The following is a 17,188-nucleotide window of genomic DNA, read 5'->3' as shown; positions in this document are numbered from 1 at the left end:
TTCCAGTGGTTCCAGGTGGCATCCTGACGTGATGCCAAACCACCTCATCTGACTCCTCTTTGCACAGAGGATCAACAAAGTTGAAAAAACATTTTAAATTAAGGTCATTTAACTTCAAACAGCGGAGACAGTTTCATCTCACACAGACTCCAGAACACGTGTTCCCGATCCGCAACGCTGCCCTCCGGAGACGGATCCCAACCCGCTTTTTAGAAAATGAAAAAAAAAAAAAAAGTTGTGTTATGAGCGATTAAACCCCTGAGAATGAAATCATTTATCTTCATATTCAAGTTTGAAAACATTCTGCAGCTGCACTTTTCAGTTTGGTTTGGCTGCCGTTATCCCTTGAACGCATTGATTCATAATCGAGGGGTGCAAAGATGCGCGTTCTAATTTAAATATGTTGAGAAGTAATATTCGATGGGAACAGGAGGAAAGTTATTAGCGAACACTCGAGAAAATCAATGAAAGTCAATGGAGCGTTTCATGGAGGCGCTCGTCGGATCTAAGCGGAGCAAGTGCGGCCTCTAGTGGCCGCTCATGGAGGTACAGGTGACTGGAGGAGAGGCGGATTCTGAAACACCCTGACACAACATCATCACAGATGTTGGTGTTGAAGAAGCTCCAAAGGCCTGGAGGGCAGGGACTCGGGGACCCGAGTGTTTTTGCTGCCTGCGCACCAACGGGGTCCAGAGGAGCAAATCCCTTCCTGTGTGTCATTTTTACCTCCGTGGGAAGATTGCTTTTTCCAGCGGGGTCACGGGCGGGTCACGAGCTGAGCCGCGGCTTCGCCTCCAATCCCCCGGAGATGACTCGACTGATCCCCCCCTCCGCCTCACCACCCACCCGCCGACTCCCGCCACCGAGATTCTCACCTCAAATCCCCTAAAAGTTACACTTCAAATAGAAATAACAGTTTGTGTTGAGAAAAAAAAAAAAAAAAAAACAGGACCAGAGTTTTGACCGGATCGTTATTGAATAAAACCCTGTGGAATAAAAAAAGATATTAAAAAAAAGCATTCAATTGAACTTCAGGGAAAACAGGATTTGAAAGTACAAAACGAAAAAAAAAAAAACATCACTGGTGATTTGGAAGTAATTCCATTGCTCAGACAGTTGTTCAGACAGTTTAACATAATTGATCATAAATCGGATTTGAATGTCATTGCTGAAAAAATGTGCAAAAAGAAACGACCTAAATTTCAGCCAATGAAAAAAACACCCGTTTGTAAAACTTCATGCAATGCTGTTGAATTTTATAGGACGAAAATGACAACAATTGTGAAAGTATTTTCAATATTTTGGCAAAGATTCCGAATATATGTGCTTGAATCAAACATCACGTGCCATGTTTTGGAACAGCAGATTGTCATGTTGCAATACTTCGTAAATACAGAGCATTCTTCATTCATTTGTAATTTAAAATGATTCTGATGTCGCCTTTTACTTAAAAAAACATTTTTAACTTTAACTAAAATATGATGATAATTCATTGGAAAAATTGCAACAAAAATGTGTTATTTATACTTTTGACAGTATTACTAGTATGTTTCTATGTTTTATTCTTTATTTATTTATTTTTAAATAGTGTGACTCACTGAGTATAATCTTTTATCTTGTTTTACGATATATTTATAAAAGAAAATACATATATTTAAGTCTGTTTGTGTATTCGATCTAAGATATAAACATTTCACTGAAATATTTACATCTTACTGCTCCTGATCAATTGCAGTAATTGTTATTTTTCGTTGTGATCCTCAACGTTCCAAAGGTGCAGTGCAGCTGATGACCGCATGATGTCAGTGTTGTGCAACAGAAGCCCCTGTCCTCGCTCACGGCCTCTGTCATTCCCTCCTTCCAGACAGTCCAGTGCTGACCAGTCGAGTGGCCGTCACCGTGCACGTGCTGGACATCAACGAGTTCCCGCCGGAGCTGGCCACGCCCTACGAGACCTTCGTCTGTGAGAACGCCAAAGTGGGCCAGGTAACGTGGCGGTTTCACAGAACAGAGAAGTGTTTTCCTCCGGTCCCCACGCGTCAACGATGGACTCAAAGCTAGATGTCTCTGTCAGAAATGTGAAGGGCTCCACTCCCTCTGTGATGGACCCCAGGTGGAGGTGGAGATCTTCACTTTATAGAGGTCGCTTTAAGCTGAATGAATGACCAAGGTGCTCTTGAAGTATCTTTGTCATCCACCCTGCCTGCGCTCTCTTCTTCACCTCTCATCTTGCCAGGATGGTTGACCCCAAATCGTCCGTTTTCATTCCCGATGATCCCATCATCAGCACAAGTTCTACATTCTATGGTCCAAACGCAGAGCCAGTGGCTCACATTACGCAACATATCCGAGCCTCTACAGATACTTCTCATTTATTTCTTTATTTTCTAATACATTTCTACTTTAGACCACAAGATCCAGCCCCTTTTCTTCTCTCTTACACAGTACAAGATTCCTGGTTTTTCCTCCACCTTCATCTATCGTCATCTTCCTCGCAGTCCTTCCTCTCCTCCTGCATCCCATCCATGAACCTCCATGGTTTGATCCGTTTCCTACATGTCCAACATTCTCCAGCCAACATGTCCCTCCGCCTGTCCTCGCCAACTTCGTCTCCAGACTTCCCCACATGTCCCTCTGGTACACGGGTGTCTGACCTAGTGTCTCCCAATGGAAGCCTGAGCATCTCCAACTCTGACCTTTCCAGTCCCAGTGTCAGAGCCGCTGCCTCTCACCCATGAATCATGGCTGTGCTCACTACTGTCCTCCAATAGGGCTTCCTTTCACCCGAGCACAAGCCTGAACGGAGGGCGCCGCGGGGCCATATGGGCCCCTTTACCTGTATTTAGCTGCCCTCTGGTGGTCAGACCAGAACTATACAACCCATATGTAGCAATTTTCCTGATTTATTATTATATTATCCCTGATTTCTTTTATAGCTAGTTCAACAGTAAATATATTTCATTTTTCTTCCTTTCATTTACCATTTTGTATATATTTCTTCTTCCTCAAAATACGCTGAAAGAAAATGCAATGTAAATATTTACATAAATTACCTTTTTACTTTTCTTAGAAGACTGGTCCATAGTTTTATTTTGATTTATATTCAAATAAAATGCATATAAAACAAACTATTTTCATAGGTTTCAGGGCACGTTGACACTTCCCAACACCTTTACTGACATCTAATACTTTACTACTTTCTTTCGCCGTGATGGCCCCTTACAACAATCACAGTTCATATATGATTGAATTGCCCCACAAAACAAACTTGAACCAAAAATATATGTTGTAATGTGCTGTCCAAACACATACGCCTGAGAACCGACTGCACTATTGCATCCTCTCATCCTCCTTCGCTCTGTCCTTCCCCCTCCTCCGCAGCCGTTTATCGCTCCCCTCCTCCGCCACATCTGCTTCTCTCCTTTTGCCCCTGAAGTGGCGAGTTCCACTCCGTCCTCCCGCAGCACGACTCCCGCAGGTGAAGCAGGCAGCTGCTGGATGATAAAGAGCTACACATCCTCTCCTCCAGGATCCACGGCGGTGCCCTGCTGATGATTATCTGCGCTCACGCTGCGCCGGGTACACGCCTAAGCGCCTGTTTTTGGAGGGTCTCACGCTGCTCTCTGAGCAGAGCAATCTGTCATCTGCAAAGCAGAGTATTTTGCTGATAACTCCCTCAAGGACATCGGCCTGTGCAAATAAAAAACTGCCTTGGCAGTGGCCCGGTAATACTGTCCACTGCTGCCCTTCATATGATCTGGGAGATAAAAAGCAAAGAGCGCTGTAACGGCGGAATATAAAGCAGCGGGACCACGGCGGATGAATCGTCTGTTGCGCGGCGATGAGCTATTATCAGCCTGGTGTTGTTGTTTTTGCCGTCAACAAAAAGGATGCTGTTTATCTGTGCTTTTTATTTGAAGATCTGAAGCTGAGGGAAAGGTGGGGAGGGTGAGGTTTGAACACACTTAGCAACCAACTCAAATATACTTCCCGTACACTATGTGAGCCACTGGAAGAATGACGGCGGGGCGGCAGTGACTCAAACAAACAGAACAGCCTGTGACGTGTTACGATAGGGTTTGGCATGCTAGTTACAACACAAGCAACAGAACACAGGATTTTAACATTGGTCTTAAAGAAGAGTACGATCCAAAGTGTCTCTGGTACTCGTCTCCAACGCCTTCTCCACAGTCTTCCCAGGACAGCCAGGATTCTTCTCTCTTTGATCCTCTTCCTCTCCTCATTAAACAGAGACAGTTGAAGGATCTTGAGACCTTCAGAAGAATAAGTCAAACCTAAAGTTGACCATGACCCAGTTGCTGTTGTTCTGGGAAGAGTGGTTTCGGTGCTGCAGTCCACTGTTTCAGTCTGGGTCCGTCAGGTCGCCCCCTCTGTTGGGAGGCCACCAAAAGATGATGGTTCTTCTCCACCTGCTGGTGAATCACCCTCAACACTGATGGAGCCAGTCAAGGTGGAGGGCTTGAGCCTATAATCTGGAAATACAGTTACGGGGCAAAGTGGGGACCTGAGGTGCCACTGTGTGACTCAACATCATCTCAGTCCTGGACTAACCGTGATCTGTCTGTCAGGTAGTCCACACCCCGACAGTCCAGGCTGTGATGCGCCGCCACATTTGCCCTCAGCTTCTCCACCAGAACTGAAAGGGCCATGTGGTTGCTGGAGAAGTTGGGTCTCATATGTCTCCTGCAGGTGTGTGTGGGTGGCCTCGGGTTTAGGATGGCGTCCTCAACGTGTCAGCTCTCGCCGGACAGTGCTGCGGCATGTTCAGACACCAACACAGACCGGAAGCCATGAAGAGTGCCCACTTCTTTGGCGCCTCTCCAAAGATCTTGCAGCATTTTCTGCCTCACAGAGGTTGGAGATGAGATGGGTCATCTCTCTTCAGCTGCCGGTGTAGTGTGAGCTTGGCCCCTGCACGAGTAAAGATAAGAGTTGAGCGGCAGGAGAGGATTTTGAGGGAGGCGGGCATTTCCAAATGGCCGACACCTTGTGATCCACTTCTGAACAGTGGCCTCTACAGAGGAGTGGACCTGACCATGCTCCACTGCTTTTATCAAACGGCCGTCATCCTAAAACTTTATCTCAGTTGAATGATCAACATCTGCCCAATAACCGAAGCTTTGTTTACTCATACACACTGTCTGGTTGATGGAACAATTGCTGTGCAGATGGTGGTCAAGTTTATTTGACTTGCAAAATAAATAAATCAAATGACGCAGATGGAAATATGCTAATTTTGCACCAGGAAATCCATGTTAGCGAGGGCTCAACATCACCAGCTGTTTGTTACGGCTGAGAGCAACAAACACATTTCATTAAAAGAGGGATGAAAAAGTGGTTTCAGTGAGATTGTTTTGGAAAGTGAAGACATTTCAGGGAAGAAAAGACCGAGCGTCAGCTGGGGCTGAGTCAGCAGTCTGTTCAGATTTTAATAAATCGCTAGAGGACCGTGGTCGGTGAAACATTCACCAACTTCACGTCGGTTGGAGTCTGATTAAAGACTCTCTCCTGGACGGCTGAAGAAAGGTGCTGTTGTTGGGTCGGAGGTTCGCACAAGGAGCAAGATATCGCAAGCTATCACGTCCTCATGATTTATTAGCTTTCACGGGTCAGCTTCAAGCAAAAGGACACCCTGGACAGTATGATAGGGTAGATGAGGTTTCATGACTCAGTATTGAAGGGTAGATGAGGCTTCATGACACAGTATTGAAGGGTAGATGAGGTTTCATGACACAGTATTGAAGGGTAGATGAGGCTTCATGACACAGTATTGAAGGGTAGATGAGGCTTCATGACACAGTATTGAAGGGTAGATGAGGTTTCATGACACAGTATTGAAGGGTAGATGAGGTTTCATGACACTGTATTGAAGGGTAGATGAGGCTTCATGACACAGTACTGAAGGGTAGATGAGGTTTCATGACACAGTATTGAAGGGTAGATGAGGTTTCATGACACGGTATTGAAGGGTAGATGAGGTTTCATGACACAGTATTGACCTAAAGTGGACTTTTTACCTGGGAAGGTAAAAATATAATATTGATAACGGAATAATGAATAATGAATTAAATATTTGGTTTTGTGTTGATGTGAATAACTGCCTTCGTGAATGTGATTTTGGTCGGCCTCTTGACTTCAGATGCTGCCCCCGTGACCTCGGAAAAGTGGATTCGATCGAGCATTGATGTATGAATTTCGTCCTTAATAAATTGACCGCACCAGACGTGACATCCCGGTGCCTTCAGTCGAGGCGTGAAAGGCGAGCAGATATCAATCAGCAGCTCAGCGACGGAGAGTGAAACTACAGAGAAAACAATTCCCCGCGTCGTCGCCAGTCGCCTGACACACTTGTCAGTTGGAAGGGTGGTTCGCTGTTGAGTCGTTCTACATCCGCCGTCCCAGAGCAAACAGACGCCCAGGGATTGGAGCATTTCCATAACAGAGAGAAGCTGCTGACATTGAAGCAAAAGAATCCCTCAGCTGCATAATCAACCTGTCAGAAGAAGAGAGCCGGTGTTAAAACTTGGCACTCTGAAGTGCGGCGAGCGCCCGAAACAATGGCGAAAGATTTATCACAACTTGATAGATTGACTCAACAAAGAAGACGAGGAGCTTCAAACCAGCGCGGCACGAGGAAGCTGAGTAGCAGCGGTATGTTTGCAGCGTGTTTCAGGCGCCTGTTGACCCAGCCACTGGGGAGATGTCACAACATGCAGAGGAGAATCACATACCTGCTCATTTACAGCACTGAAAACTAGTGGTGGGACTTTCATGAGTTAGTTACGGTGAATTAATGACCACAAAAAAATGCATTACAATATTTTAATCATTTTGATTTAATTTAATTTAATTTAATGTAACAGTGTGCTCTCCAGACAACAGGGAACCTTTGTCAGTGCAGCAGTTCCTGCTCCACTGATCCCACTGATGCAGCAGACACGTGGCAGCTGGGATGAGAACAACAACAACAAACATGGAGGAATCCTCCCTGAACCAAAGCAAACAAAAGCAGCTGTTGGCTTTGGTTCAGGGAGGTTTTTCACTACACAACGACCAGTAGTTTCCACCACTCTGGATGGACTTGAAATTCTTATACAAACATTTCCAAGACATTAAAAGTGCTTCAGTTTTAATAAGGTGATATAAAACTTGAGTATAGACACCATGGTGGTTTATTGTGCTGTTGTCAAACAGATGCAAAATAAACAATACTTGTTGTTTCAATGTATGTGTGGCTCCATCATTTGAGTCAGTCATATACCACATTCATTAAAAATTGAAAAATGTGGCTTATTGTGGCAAATATTCTTATGCCATTAAACTGCAACAATTGAGATGAATTAATCACAAATTCTCGAATTAATTTGATTTTCTTTTTTTAAAGGTGTTCAAAACCTTCTGTAGAGGTGTTTTTAGTTGGCCAGAATATCACTCCACTCTGGCTCAGGAACCTCTTGTTCTGATGATGAGACAGCAGGGCTGAACTCTCGGCTTCCTCTGTGCCCAGGTGATCCAAACGTTCGGCGCGAGGGACCAGGACCTGCCGGCCGCCGGACAGCAGTTCTCCTTCAAAGCCTCGAAGGAGGACCTGAAAAACAAGAATTTCACCATCCGGGACTTTGGAAGTGAGTGAGTCCCTCACCCCGCGCCGTGTTTCTGCAGCCCGGTCATGTTCAGGGTTTTCCACCCAAGCTCTTTTCATCTCGCAAATTTGGAGCGACAAGCAATTGGAGCTGTGAAGTGTGTTCTTGACAAACCTGTGTGGCGGAGGAGTCGCTCACACACGCATGACTGGCCCAGAGTCGGGCTTGGATTGCAGCAGCGGAGGAGGCGAATATCACGGAATAATATCCATCGTAAAGGCACACGAAGGTCGCTGCAAGTTCAAGCTTCATCTGCACGCCAATGAAAGCTGCTCCAAAAGAAGGGAGGGCCTGAATTCAGGGTTCACACGGTCATGAAATCATGGGCTGTCGAAGTGCAGTCACTGGCCGTGGAAATGTGCTGGGGAAGTTCAGAGGCTGTCGTGAGGCTTCCTCAGGACGTGCTGGTCCACTTAAGAACTTGAGGGCCATGTTACAGGTGGAAATATAGCAGCAACAAACAAGAGAAACCACGTAACAACTGCCTCAATTCTACCATAAAAACTTTCCTCTGGAAACAAAAATGCTGACCAGGGATGCTCAAATTCATCCACAAGGGCCGATCCAGTGCAGGTTTTTGGTCCAACCAATGAACACCGCAGCTGAACTAAACTGATCACAGTCATCAGACGCCTGATTCTGGTTGTTTCATTCATAAAAAAGAAACAAAAAAAACTGCACCTCATGAAGGAAACTGAGTGTCCCTGATTGAAAATTTACAAAAAAATATAACAATAATAATAATAATAATAATAATAATAATAATAATAATAACAACAACAACAACAACAACAACAACAATAATAATAATAATAATAATAATTATTATTATTATTATTATTATTAAAGCATAAATAAATACATGAGGGAAGACTTAAAAAATACAAACAACTTTTAATAAAAAAAGAAATAAAACAAATCAGTTCAATGTTATGCTCAAAATAACGTTGGAAAATAAATAATAATAATAATAATAATAATAATAATAATAATAATAATAATAATAATAATAATAAACATGAAGGCAAGATTTAAAAAATAACATCTCCATATTGATATTCAAAATGAATGACAATAAAGAATGAAAGAAAGTCTATGAAAATGACCACAAGGAATTACTGAGAGAGAAATGCCAGGATCCATCAGCGTCTGATAACCACTTGCTGATCTTATGTTCTCATGAATCAAACACACGCGGCTGCTCCTCCACATCGGTGACGGTCGCATGCAGACCTGGATTTGCTTCCTGGTCCATCTCAGTCATGACCAACACCCTGTCAGGGTTCAGGCAGTAACGGTGGCTGAAGTCCAGATGATGGGAGGAGCTGCTCGGAGGAGGGCTGCGCTCTGCTGCCGCCTGTGGGAGAAGCACGAGCGCAGCGTTTAAATCCCTCACCCCGCTGCAGCGTGAGATCTCTTTGTTCATGAGCGCCCCTCGTCAGACTGGCCTGCTTTGGATCCAAAAATAGCCTCCAGTGTGACATTACTACATGATGGGAGCCTAAATCATCCTGAGTTCCCTTTGAAATCTGACCAGAAACCAGCCACGGAAAGTGGGACACGGCAGGATGAGGCAGCCGGAGAAACCAATGCATTCATCGTCCTCCACATTTCCCGCTCTCTGATCCTCGCTTTCCGTGGCGGAGAGGATCCTGACAGCTGGGAAGCAGGTTCTCCCGACACCAGCGCCAGATCTGATGGGCAGAGACAGGAAGTCCCGGCACTAGAGAGAGGTGGGGAGCGACGTGCGAGGTGTGCTGAAGCGCTGACCTGCTGTCAGGAAGCAGCGCCGGGTTCCAGCGCCGGAACAAACGCGGCCTGACAGGGGTCGGATCGTCGGGCTGAGGCCGACCACGCGACCCTGACGCGCCCAGCTTCTCTGGAATATTGTCAGAGTGTGTTCCGCTTGCTGTCTTCACACCTCCGACTCTATTCCTGCAGGTTATAGAAGGTGGACCCAGGTACCGAGCTCGGTCTGGTCCACATTGCACCTTTTAACTTTAGCGCTTTCGTCTTCCCGGAGAGTCTGAAGGAACCTCGATCTACTTTCTGATCTCTCTGATACTTCCTCAAAACCCATTTTTCGTTTTGAACGTTCTGGGTGGAGTTCCACTTTCTGGGCTGTTAAAAGTCAGCAAAGACGAGCAGAACTTTGATGGGATCAGGTTTTTCAGCCCCTTTCCTCACGTTCAGCACCTGTAAAGAGGATTTAGTATCAAACTTAGACATGTTTACCAGACTAGTTTCAATCTTTTTCCCGCGGCTGACATGGTCGGCTCTGAAAACATTCCACTTCCGTTCCTGTTTTGCCAAGGTCCGAAGACGCTGTGGACTGTAATCTCTCTCTTGTCTCGGCCAGATAACACGGCGGGGGTGGTGACCAAGCGCGGCGGCTTCCGCCGGCGCCTGCAGGAAATCTACCTGCTCCCCGTGGTGATCGAGGACAACGGCTACCCGCCCAAGAGCAGCACAGGAACGCTGACCATCCGCGTGTGCGGCTGCGAGTCCGACGGCGCTTTGTTGACATGCAGCGCTGAAGCCATCTTCCTGCCCGTGGGCCTCAGCACGGGCGCTCTGGTCGCCATCCTCCTATGCATCGTCATCTTGTTGGGTAAGATACAAAACATGCAGCGTGGGTTTGAGCGCAGACTCGGTACCAGCTGAAACTGTGTCCTCAGTTTCGTAGTAGCCATGGGAATTGATAAGATTCTGTTGTCAATTCTACGATTCGGTTGCGTCGCGATTCTCTTATCGATTCTCAATCGTAAAAATAGGAAGAGAAACGGATCAATTGGTATCAGTAGATTTAGGTATCGTTTCACATGAGAGCAGTTCCATTCATGATGCGACTGAAACTGTTTTTTAGTTCTCACGAACCGTGTGTCTAGACAAGATCTGATCTGATCTGGAACAGAAATGAAGCCTGTGACGCCTGAACCATGCAACACTTCTGTCCAACTGAGGTCTTTATTGGTCCATGTGAGGTGTTTCAAACATCTCCTCTCATAGATCTGCTCATCCAGCTTCAACGCTCTGATCTGCATGACATTATAAACATCTGAGATGATGCGTTCAGTGTGGCTGCTGAGTTGGGTTCTGGTTCTTCTCATGGCTGCAGGACGACCCCAGCTGCTTCCTGAGGAGACAGACTGGGGACACTTGGCTCCATCACTGTGAAAACAAGCTCAGTAGCAGATCTGACCTGGGTGACATCATTCAAAACAAATCCAGTTCCTCTGACGACAGTTAGCGCCAGTTAGCGTGTCCACTGATCCAACACTCCTCCATCATGAGACCATGATGTGGAAGGGGTTCGTTCAAACTGAACCAGGCCTCATGAGGCGCTTCACCATCCGCCGCCGCTCTATCTCCTCCATCATAGTGATCAGCTGCAGCCGGCGGTGGTTCTGAACAGGAGCCGGTCCTCGGTGCCCATCCCTATTTCTGATGTCACTATCCTCTCTGTTTCAAAGTCACATCATAATTAAACGCAGAGCGCCCCCTACTGAGCTCTGAAAGCTTCCATGAGGCCTCATCACTGACAGTCCATCTATAGCTCCATGAACTCTCCTCTCTGCGCTAACACTTGGACGACCCCTGGGCTTTGTTGCGGTGACTCCAAACTCACTGACCGTCAGAGCCAAGTGTGTCGGCGCTGCACTTCATTATCAGAGCCATATGAATTTAGCCATTCAATGAGACGTTGAAGATTGGAGGGAGGGACGCTTGGCGCCTTAAACCAAATCCAATCTCTGAGCCCCGCCGCTGCAGACCTGACTCTCTCCACAAGGTCAGAGTCGTAAAACTCCTCCTTAATTCTCGGCTATTAATGTCCAAACTAATCTGCATCGCAGGGAGGAAGTTAATGATGAGGTTTATGGCGTCATTCTCTGATTTATGAACGTGAGATCGGAGGACGTTTGAGACGTTGCAGTCCAGCGAGGGGGTTCAAGGGCGGCGGCCACTTTTGAGGAGTCCAGCTTTTGAGTTGGCAGAGCTTAAATTTTATAACACCAGACTGTGATCCTTCCTTCAAAACCAGAACCAGGTGCAAGTCATGAGAACAAAACACTGGATGCAGTTGAATACATTTGAAAAAAATCTATATGTCATGAATAATATTTTAAATAAAATACTGTCTAAGATAAAATTATTTAAATAATAATAGAATATTTTCCCAAATAAACAGTAAGGAAGACCCAAGTAAATTTGCATCTGTCAAGCCAATTCACTGCCACCGTGTAAACCTGTGTTAAAGCTGAGCGTCTCATGCTCCGCAGGCGTTTAAGAAAACACTTTTCACAGCCTCTAGGAGGCGCTCGCGGCCCAGCCACGGGCCTCAGCCCCATAAGTGTTGCTTTGCACCATGCAGAGATGCAACGAGGACTTGTCATGTGTCTGTGACCTGCGCATCGTGTCACTTCTGCTCTCCTTCTCCTCTCTTTCGTCACTAAATTATGTCAGAATTTGATTCAAATATCTTATTTTCTTCTTGTTTCTCTGTGCATTTCAAGTAAAATATCAGTTTTTTAGGTTGAGATTTTGACATAAAGTCAGTCAAAACAATGTTGTGCCAGAACTTCCATGCGTCTCACCTCCCCAAATAATACAAAAAATAGGATTTATTTTCAATATTTTGTTGTAATACTTTATATTACGACAAGAAAGAAAGATCCAATGTTGCTTAAGCAAAAATATTTTGTGTTAATATTTTTCTTTTCCTATTTCTATTTCCTACTTCTGGCCAAAATCCCCTGCATTTACCGCTGCACCTGAGCACATCATCTGAGAGTTTGTTCCACGTGTTCGATCCCAAATGGTTGCAGTGATTCCACCAACCGTTTAGAAGCAGAGCATTTCACTTCCGCTGCAGGATTGTCCTGACGACCCAGTTCTCCTGTGCGGCCACTGGGTGGCGCTAGCGCACCGTCCCACCGCCCTCAGCAGCGCTGGCGGAAGCCCCCACTTGCAGCGGTCACGTGTCACTGTGAAAGCATTCATTGGACTTTGAGTCATTGTGGCTCCGTCCCGTGCTCCTCTGTCGGGATGCCTTGCTGCGTCTGCGGCCCCGGAGGAGCCGCGCTGGATAATAGGAACACGCTTGAGATGCCGGGCACAATCCATGAATACAATAGTTGGTGAAATATGTGGAAATGGCCGGCGCCGCTGAATAATTGCGCCACAATATTGGCTTTTTAGCATCTTCTTTACATGGAGGGCGCGCGGGGGACGTGATGAAGACGAGCGGAGATTACATGAGAGGACCGAGTCTCCTCGACATGAGTCTTCATGGAACTGACAGGAACACATCGTTCATCACGACGCATGTTTCTGAGGAGAAAACCTCATGTAGTTAGGTCGTTATGAACGAGATGGACATGTAAACTCTGTCACACACAGTATGGTCAGGTGTGGAGTCTGTCATCGGGACACTACCTGCGACTGCAGGCTTCACAAGCAGGGGGCGCTCACACCGACCCCTGGGTTCAGGGGCCAGTCGCACCTCAGCCTTCAGAGTCATGTTTGGTTTTTGTTTAGTTTTTTGAGATGATGAAATCCACATCCTCAGATGGACTCTGACCCAAGACAGAGTCTGTAGTGTGACAGCCCCCTTAGCTGAAGTGTGACCTGTATTCGGCAGGCAAAACACGTGGCCACCGAGTCTCTTTGTTCATAGGGGGCGCTGTGAGTGTTAGCTAACATGGAAAGGCTCTTTCAGGTGTGTAATTATTTTGCTGTGTTGAGTGAAGTCATGTATTGTTGAGTCAGTAGAGTTGAGTCATGGGTTGTTTCGAGTTTTCAGTTGTGTTGAGTCATTAGTAGCATTGAGTCATTAGTTATGTTGAATCATTAATTGTGTTGAGTCATTAGTTGTATTGAGTCATTAGTTGTGTTGAGTCATTAGTTGTGTTGAGTCATTAGTTGTATTGAGTCATTAGTTGTGTTGAGTCATTAGTTGTATTGAGTCATTAGTTGTGTTGAGTCATTAGTTGTGTTGAGTCATTAGTTGTGTTGAGTCATTAGTTGTGTTGAGTCATTAGTTGTATTGAGTCATTAGTTGTGTTGAGTCATTAGTTGTATTGAGTCATTAGTTGTATTGAGTCATTAGTTGTGTTGAGTCATTAGTTGTATTGAGTCATTAGTTGTGTTGAGTCATTAGTTGTGTTGAGTCATTAGTTGTGTTGTGTCATTAGTTGTATTGAGTCATTAGTTATGTTGAGTCATGGGTTGTATTGAGTTATCAGTTGTGTTGAGTCATTAGTTGTGTTGAGTCATTAGTTGTGTTGAGTCATTAGTTGTGTTGAGCCATTAGGAGCATTGAGTCATTAGTTATGTTGAGTCATGTGTTTATTTTGAGTCATCAGTTGTATTGAGTCATTAGCTGTGTTGAGTCATGAGTTGTATTGAGTCTTCATTTGTGTTGAGTCATTAGCTGTGTTGAGTCATTAGTTGTGTCGAGCCATTAGCTGTTCTGAGTCAAAAGTTGCTTTGAGTCATTACTGGCTGTATGAGCCTTGAGTTGAGTTCATGGCTCGGTGCAGGTCTCAGGATCTCCTTCCTGAACCAGGTTTGTGCAGGTGGGCGGATTCCCAGCCAGTGGTTGGTGCAGTGGTGAACGTCTGCTCACAGCTTTGTGTTGCTCTTCTCTTTCAGTGATCGTGGTCCTGTACGTGGGCTTGAGGCGACAGAAGAAGAAGGAGACCCTCATGTCCTCCAAAGAAGACATCCGGGACAACGTGATCCACTACGACGACGAAGGCGGCGGCGAGGAGGACACGCACGCCTTCGACATGGGGACGCTTCGGAATCCCAAGGTGGTCAAGGAGAACCTGTTTCGCAGGGACGTCAAGCCCGAAACCAAGCGCTGCCCCAGACCTCCGGTGTCACAGGAGAGCGCCGACATCCGAGACTTCATCAACCAGCGTCTCAAAGACCACGACACAGACAATTCGGCGCCGCCGTACGACTCCCTCGCGACCTACGCCTACGAGGGCGACGGCTCCGTGGCCGAGTCGCTAAGCTCCATCGAGTCCGTCGCCATGGAGCTGGAGGAGGACTACGATTACCTCAACGAGTGGGGACCCCGCTTTAAGACGCTGGCAGGGATTTTCGGGGAACAGTCAGAAACTCACTCGGACACAACGAACACGGAGATTTCACATTGACGTTACTCACCGACGCACACGTTTATTTTGGTCGACCACTAAATGTCTCGCCCCACCTTTTCTTCTTTCATGCTTCTGGTTGAGTTTCCTGTGGTGTCTTCACATGCCAGCTCCCAAAATTGTAAGAAGTGTGGTCGGATGGTGCGTCACGCAGTTCCCAAAACAGCTGCATGTTCTCCAGGGAACAGCTGCCAGCTTCTAATATCGGCTGGTAAATTCCTCACCAGGTGAAAATGGAACCATGAGGGAGAAGGTTTTGGACCAGGTCAAAGCCCCGACACACTGGGAGCAGGAGAGGTCCGCTCCCTTGTGGAGGTAACTTTGGGGTGTACTTCACTACTCCACTTCACTCGGATCGTTTCTATCTCAGAGAAGGAAGTCCTCCCCCTTCACCTGTCTTCACCTGTCACACTGTCACATCCTCATCCATCCTGAACCTCATGAGTAGTCTTCCTCTTCTCCTCTTTCACGGTGACGTTCCTCCATTTCTACTAACATTCTCCGACCAACACTGTCTCATAACTGCATCCTGTCTTCATCTCTGACTCTTCTCTGACTCCTGAGTCTCCAAACATTAGTGATGGTCGATGAGGTATCATGAAACGGTGTGGCGGGTTTGGTGAAACAAAGGCCACTAGATGGTGCTCATGAAATCATGAGAGAAGTCCTAATATTTGACTGCAGACAGCGCCCTCTGGTGGCCTCTGAAATTCAGGCCACTGTGTCATGAAGCCTCATCCACCACCCTGACTGAACTCCCCTGTGACACTTCTCTTTCACTCTTGCTCAGTCTCTTCTTCACCTCCATCTTCTGACCTCCAGTCCCCTGTTCTCCACCCTACCTCCTCCTCCTCTCCAGCATCTCCCTCAGCTCCTCCTCACTCTCACCCCATCCTCAGAAAGTCTGTCTCACTGACCTGCACGTTGCGTCTGACTTGCTCTTGCATCACCACATTTCAAGAAATGAATCCTGGAACTTTTGACGGTTAAAAAACAACATTCCGCCTCATAAACTCAAATATCTCTACAAGCGTGACGCACCATCTCACCGCCAAGCAAATTCCTTCAAGTTTATTTCTCTGATTTCCACGCTGGGAATTCACGCAGTGATGTCATCATTTCCCAAGTCATCCTTTAAAAAAGTGCCTCAATATAATTGCTAGCGGTCAGTTTCCAGCCTGGTCGCCTCCCTTCACCGCCGCCCGCTCCGGGACGGCGCGGTGGCTCGGGCTCGGCCAAAGATCTTCTGAATGTTTCTCTTATTTATTCTTGTATTTATTGGCTTATTTTTTGGAAATTGGGTTTTTGTGTATTTATCTATTTATGTCTCAGTCATCGACCTGTGTTTTTTATTTCTAGAGACACTGGAGGGTTTTGTAATTACTCGCGGCCCACGAGAGGACGGACGCTGCTCGGGTCCTATGTATAGACTAGAGATGTAAAAGAAGAAATGTTTGAAAAAAAAAAAAAAAAGTGGCATTAGGGCTAAATATTGAGGTTCTGTCATGTAATAAACACTTTTCTTAAATAAACCACACTTGGAGAAAATGGTTTCTTCATTTTTTGTTCTTGATTTCATATATAAAATCAATCAAAATCGACCAATAGTCGAATAGTCAAACCTCGGATCCAGGAGGTGGTGGTGGTTTTCGTCCCGGTCGTGGAACACTGGACCAGCTCTATACCCTCCATCGGGTGCTCGAGGGTTCATGGGAGTTCGCCCAACCAGTCCACATGTGCTTTGTGGATTTGGAGAAGGCGTCCGACCGTGTCCCTCCCGGTGTCCTGTGGGGGGTGCTCCGAGAATATGGGGTACAGGGCCCTCTGCTAGGGGCTGTCCGCTCCCTGTATGACCGGAGCAGGAGCATGGTTCGCATCAGACTTGCTCCCGGTGCATGTTGGGCTCCACCAGGGCTGCCCTTTGTCACCGGTTCTGTTCATGACTTTTATGGACAGAATTTCTAGGCGCAGCCAGGGGTCGGAGGGGATCCGGTTCGGGAACCACAGAATTTCATCTCTGCTATTTGCGGATGATGTTGTTCTGCTGGCATCATCGGACCGGGACCTTCAGCATGCACTGTGGCGGTTTGCAGCCGAGTGTGAAGTTGGGATGAGGATCAGCACCTCCAAGTCTGAGGCCATGGTTCTCGACCGGAACAAGGTGGTTTGCTCTCTCCGGGTCGGTGGAGAGTTCTTGCCCCAAGTGGTGGAGTTTAAGTATCTCGGGGTCTTGTTCTCCAGTGAGGGAAAAGGGGAGCGTGAGATTGCTAGAGGGGTTGGTGCAGCGGCAGCAGTGATGCAGTCACTGTATTGGACCGTCGTGGTGAAGAGGGAGCTGAGTCACAAGACGAAGCTCTG

At 46.5% G+C, this 17,188-nt stretch overlaps 1 protein-coding gene across 2 annotated transcripts in view; it reads left to right on the top strand.

The window, feature by feature from the left end:
• LOC128755647 (cadherin-12-like) overlaps positions 1 to 16,361 on the top strand; it is a 188,157-nt gene extending 171,796 nt beyond the window's left edge. Inside the window, exons 9-12 of one of the 2 annotated variants that reach the window (XM_053859517.1) lie at positions 1,865 to 1,986; positions 7,529 to 7,646; positions 10,024 to 10,275; positions 14,319 to 16,361. In XM_053859517.1, the coding sequence (XP_053715492.1) occupies positions 1,865 to 1,986; positions 7,529 to 7,646; positions 10,024 to 10,275; positions 14,319 to 14,830 (1,004 nt within the window). In that variant the 3' untranslated portion in view covers positions 14,831 to 16,361. Of the gene's footprint in view, positions 1 to 1,864; positions 1,987 to 7,528; positions 7,647 to 10,023; positions 10,276 to 14,318 lie in introns of those variants that run through there. The other variant, XM_053859518.1, reaches the window with a different exon arrangement.
• The last annotated feature ends 827 nt before the right edge of the window (positions 16,362 to 17,188 follow it).

This window comes from Synchiropus splendidus, chromosome 3 (assembly GCF_027744825.2).
Source record: "Synchiropus splendidus isolate RoL2022-P1 chromosome 3, RoL_Sspl_1.0, whole genome shotgun sequence".
Classification (NCBI taxonomy): Eukaryota; Metazoa; Chordata; class Actinopteri; order Syngnathiformes; family Callionymidae; genus Synchiropus; species Synchiropus splendidus.
This window is presented reverse-complemented; position numbering and strand designations above follow the sequence as displayed.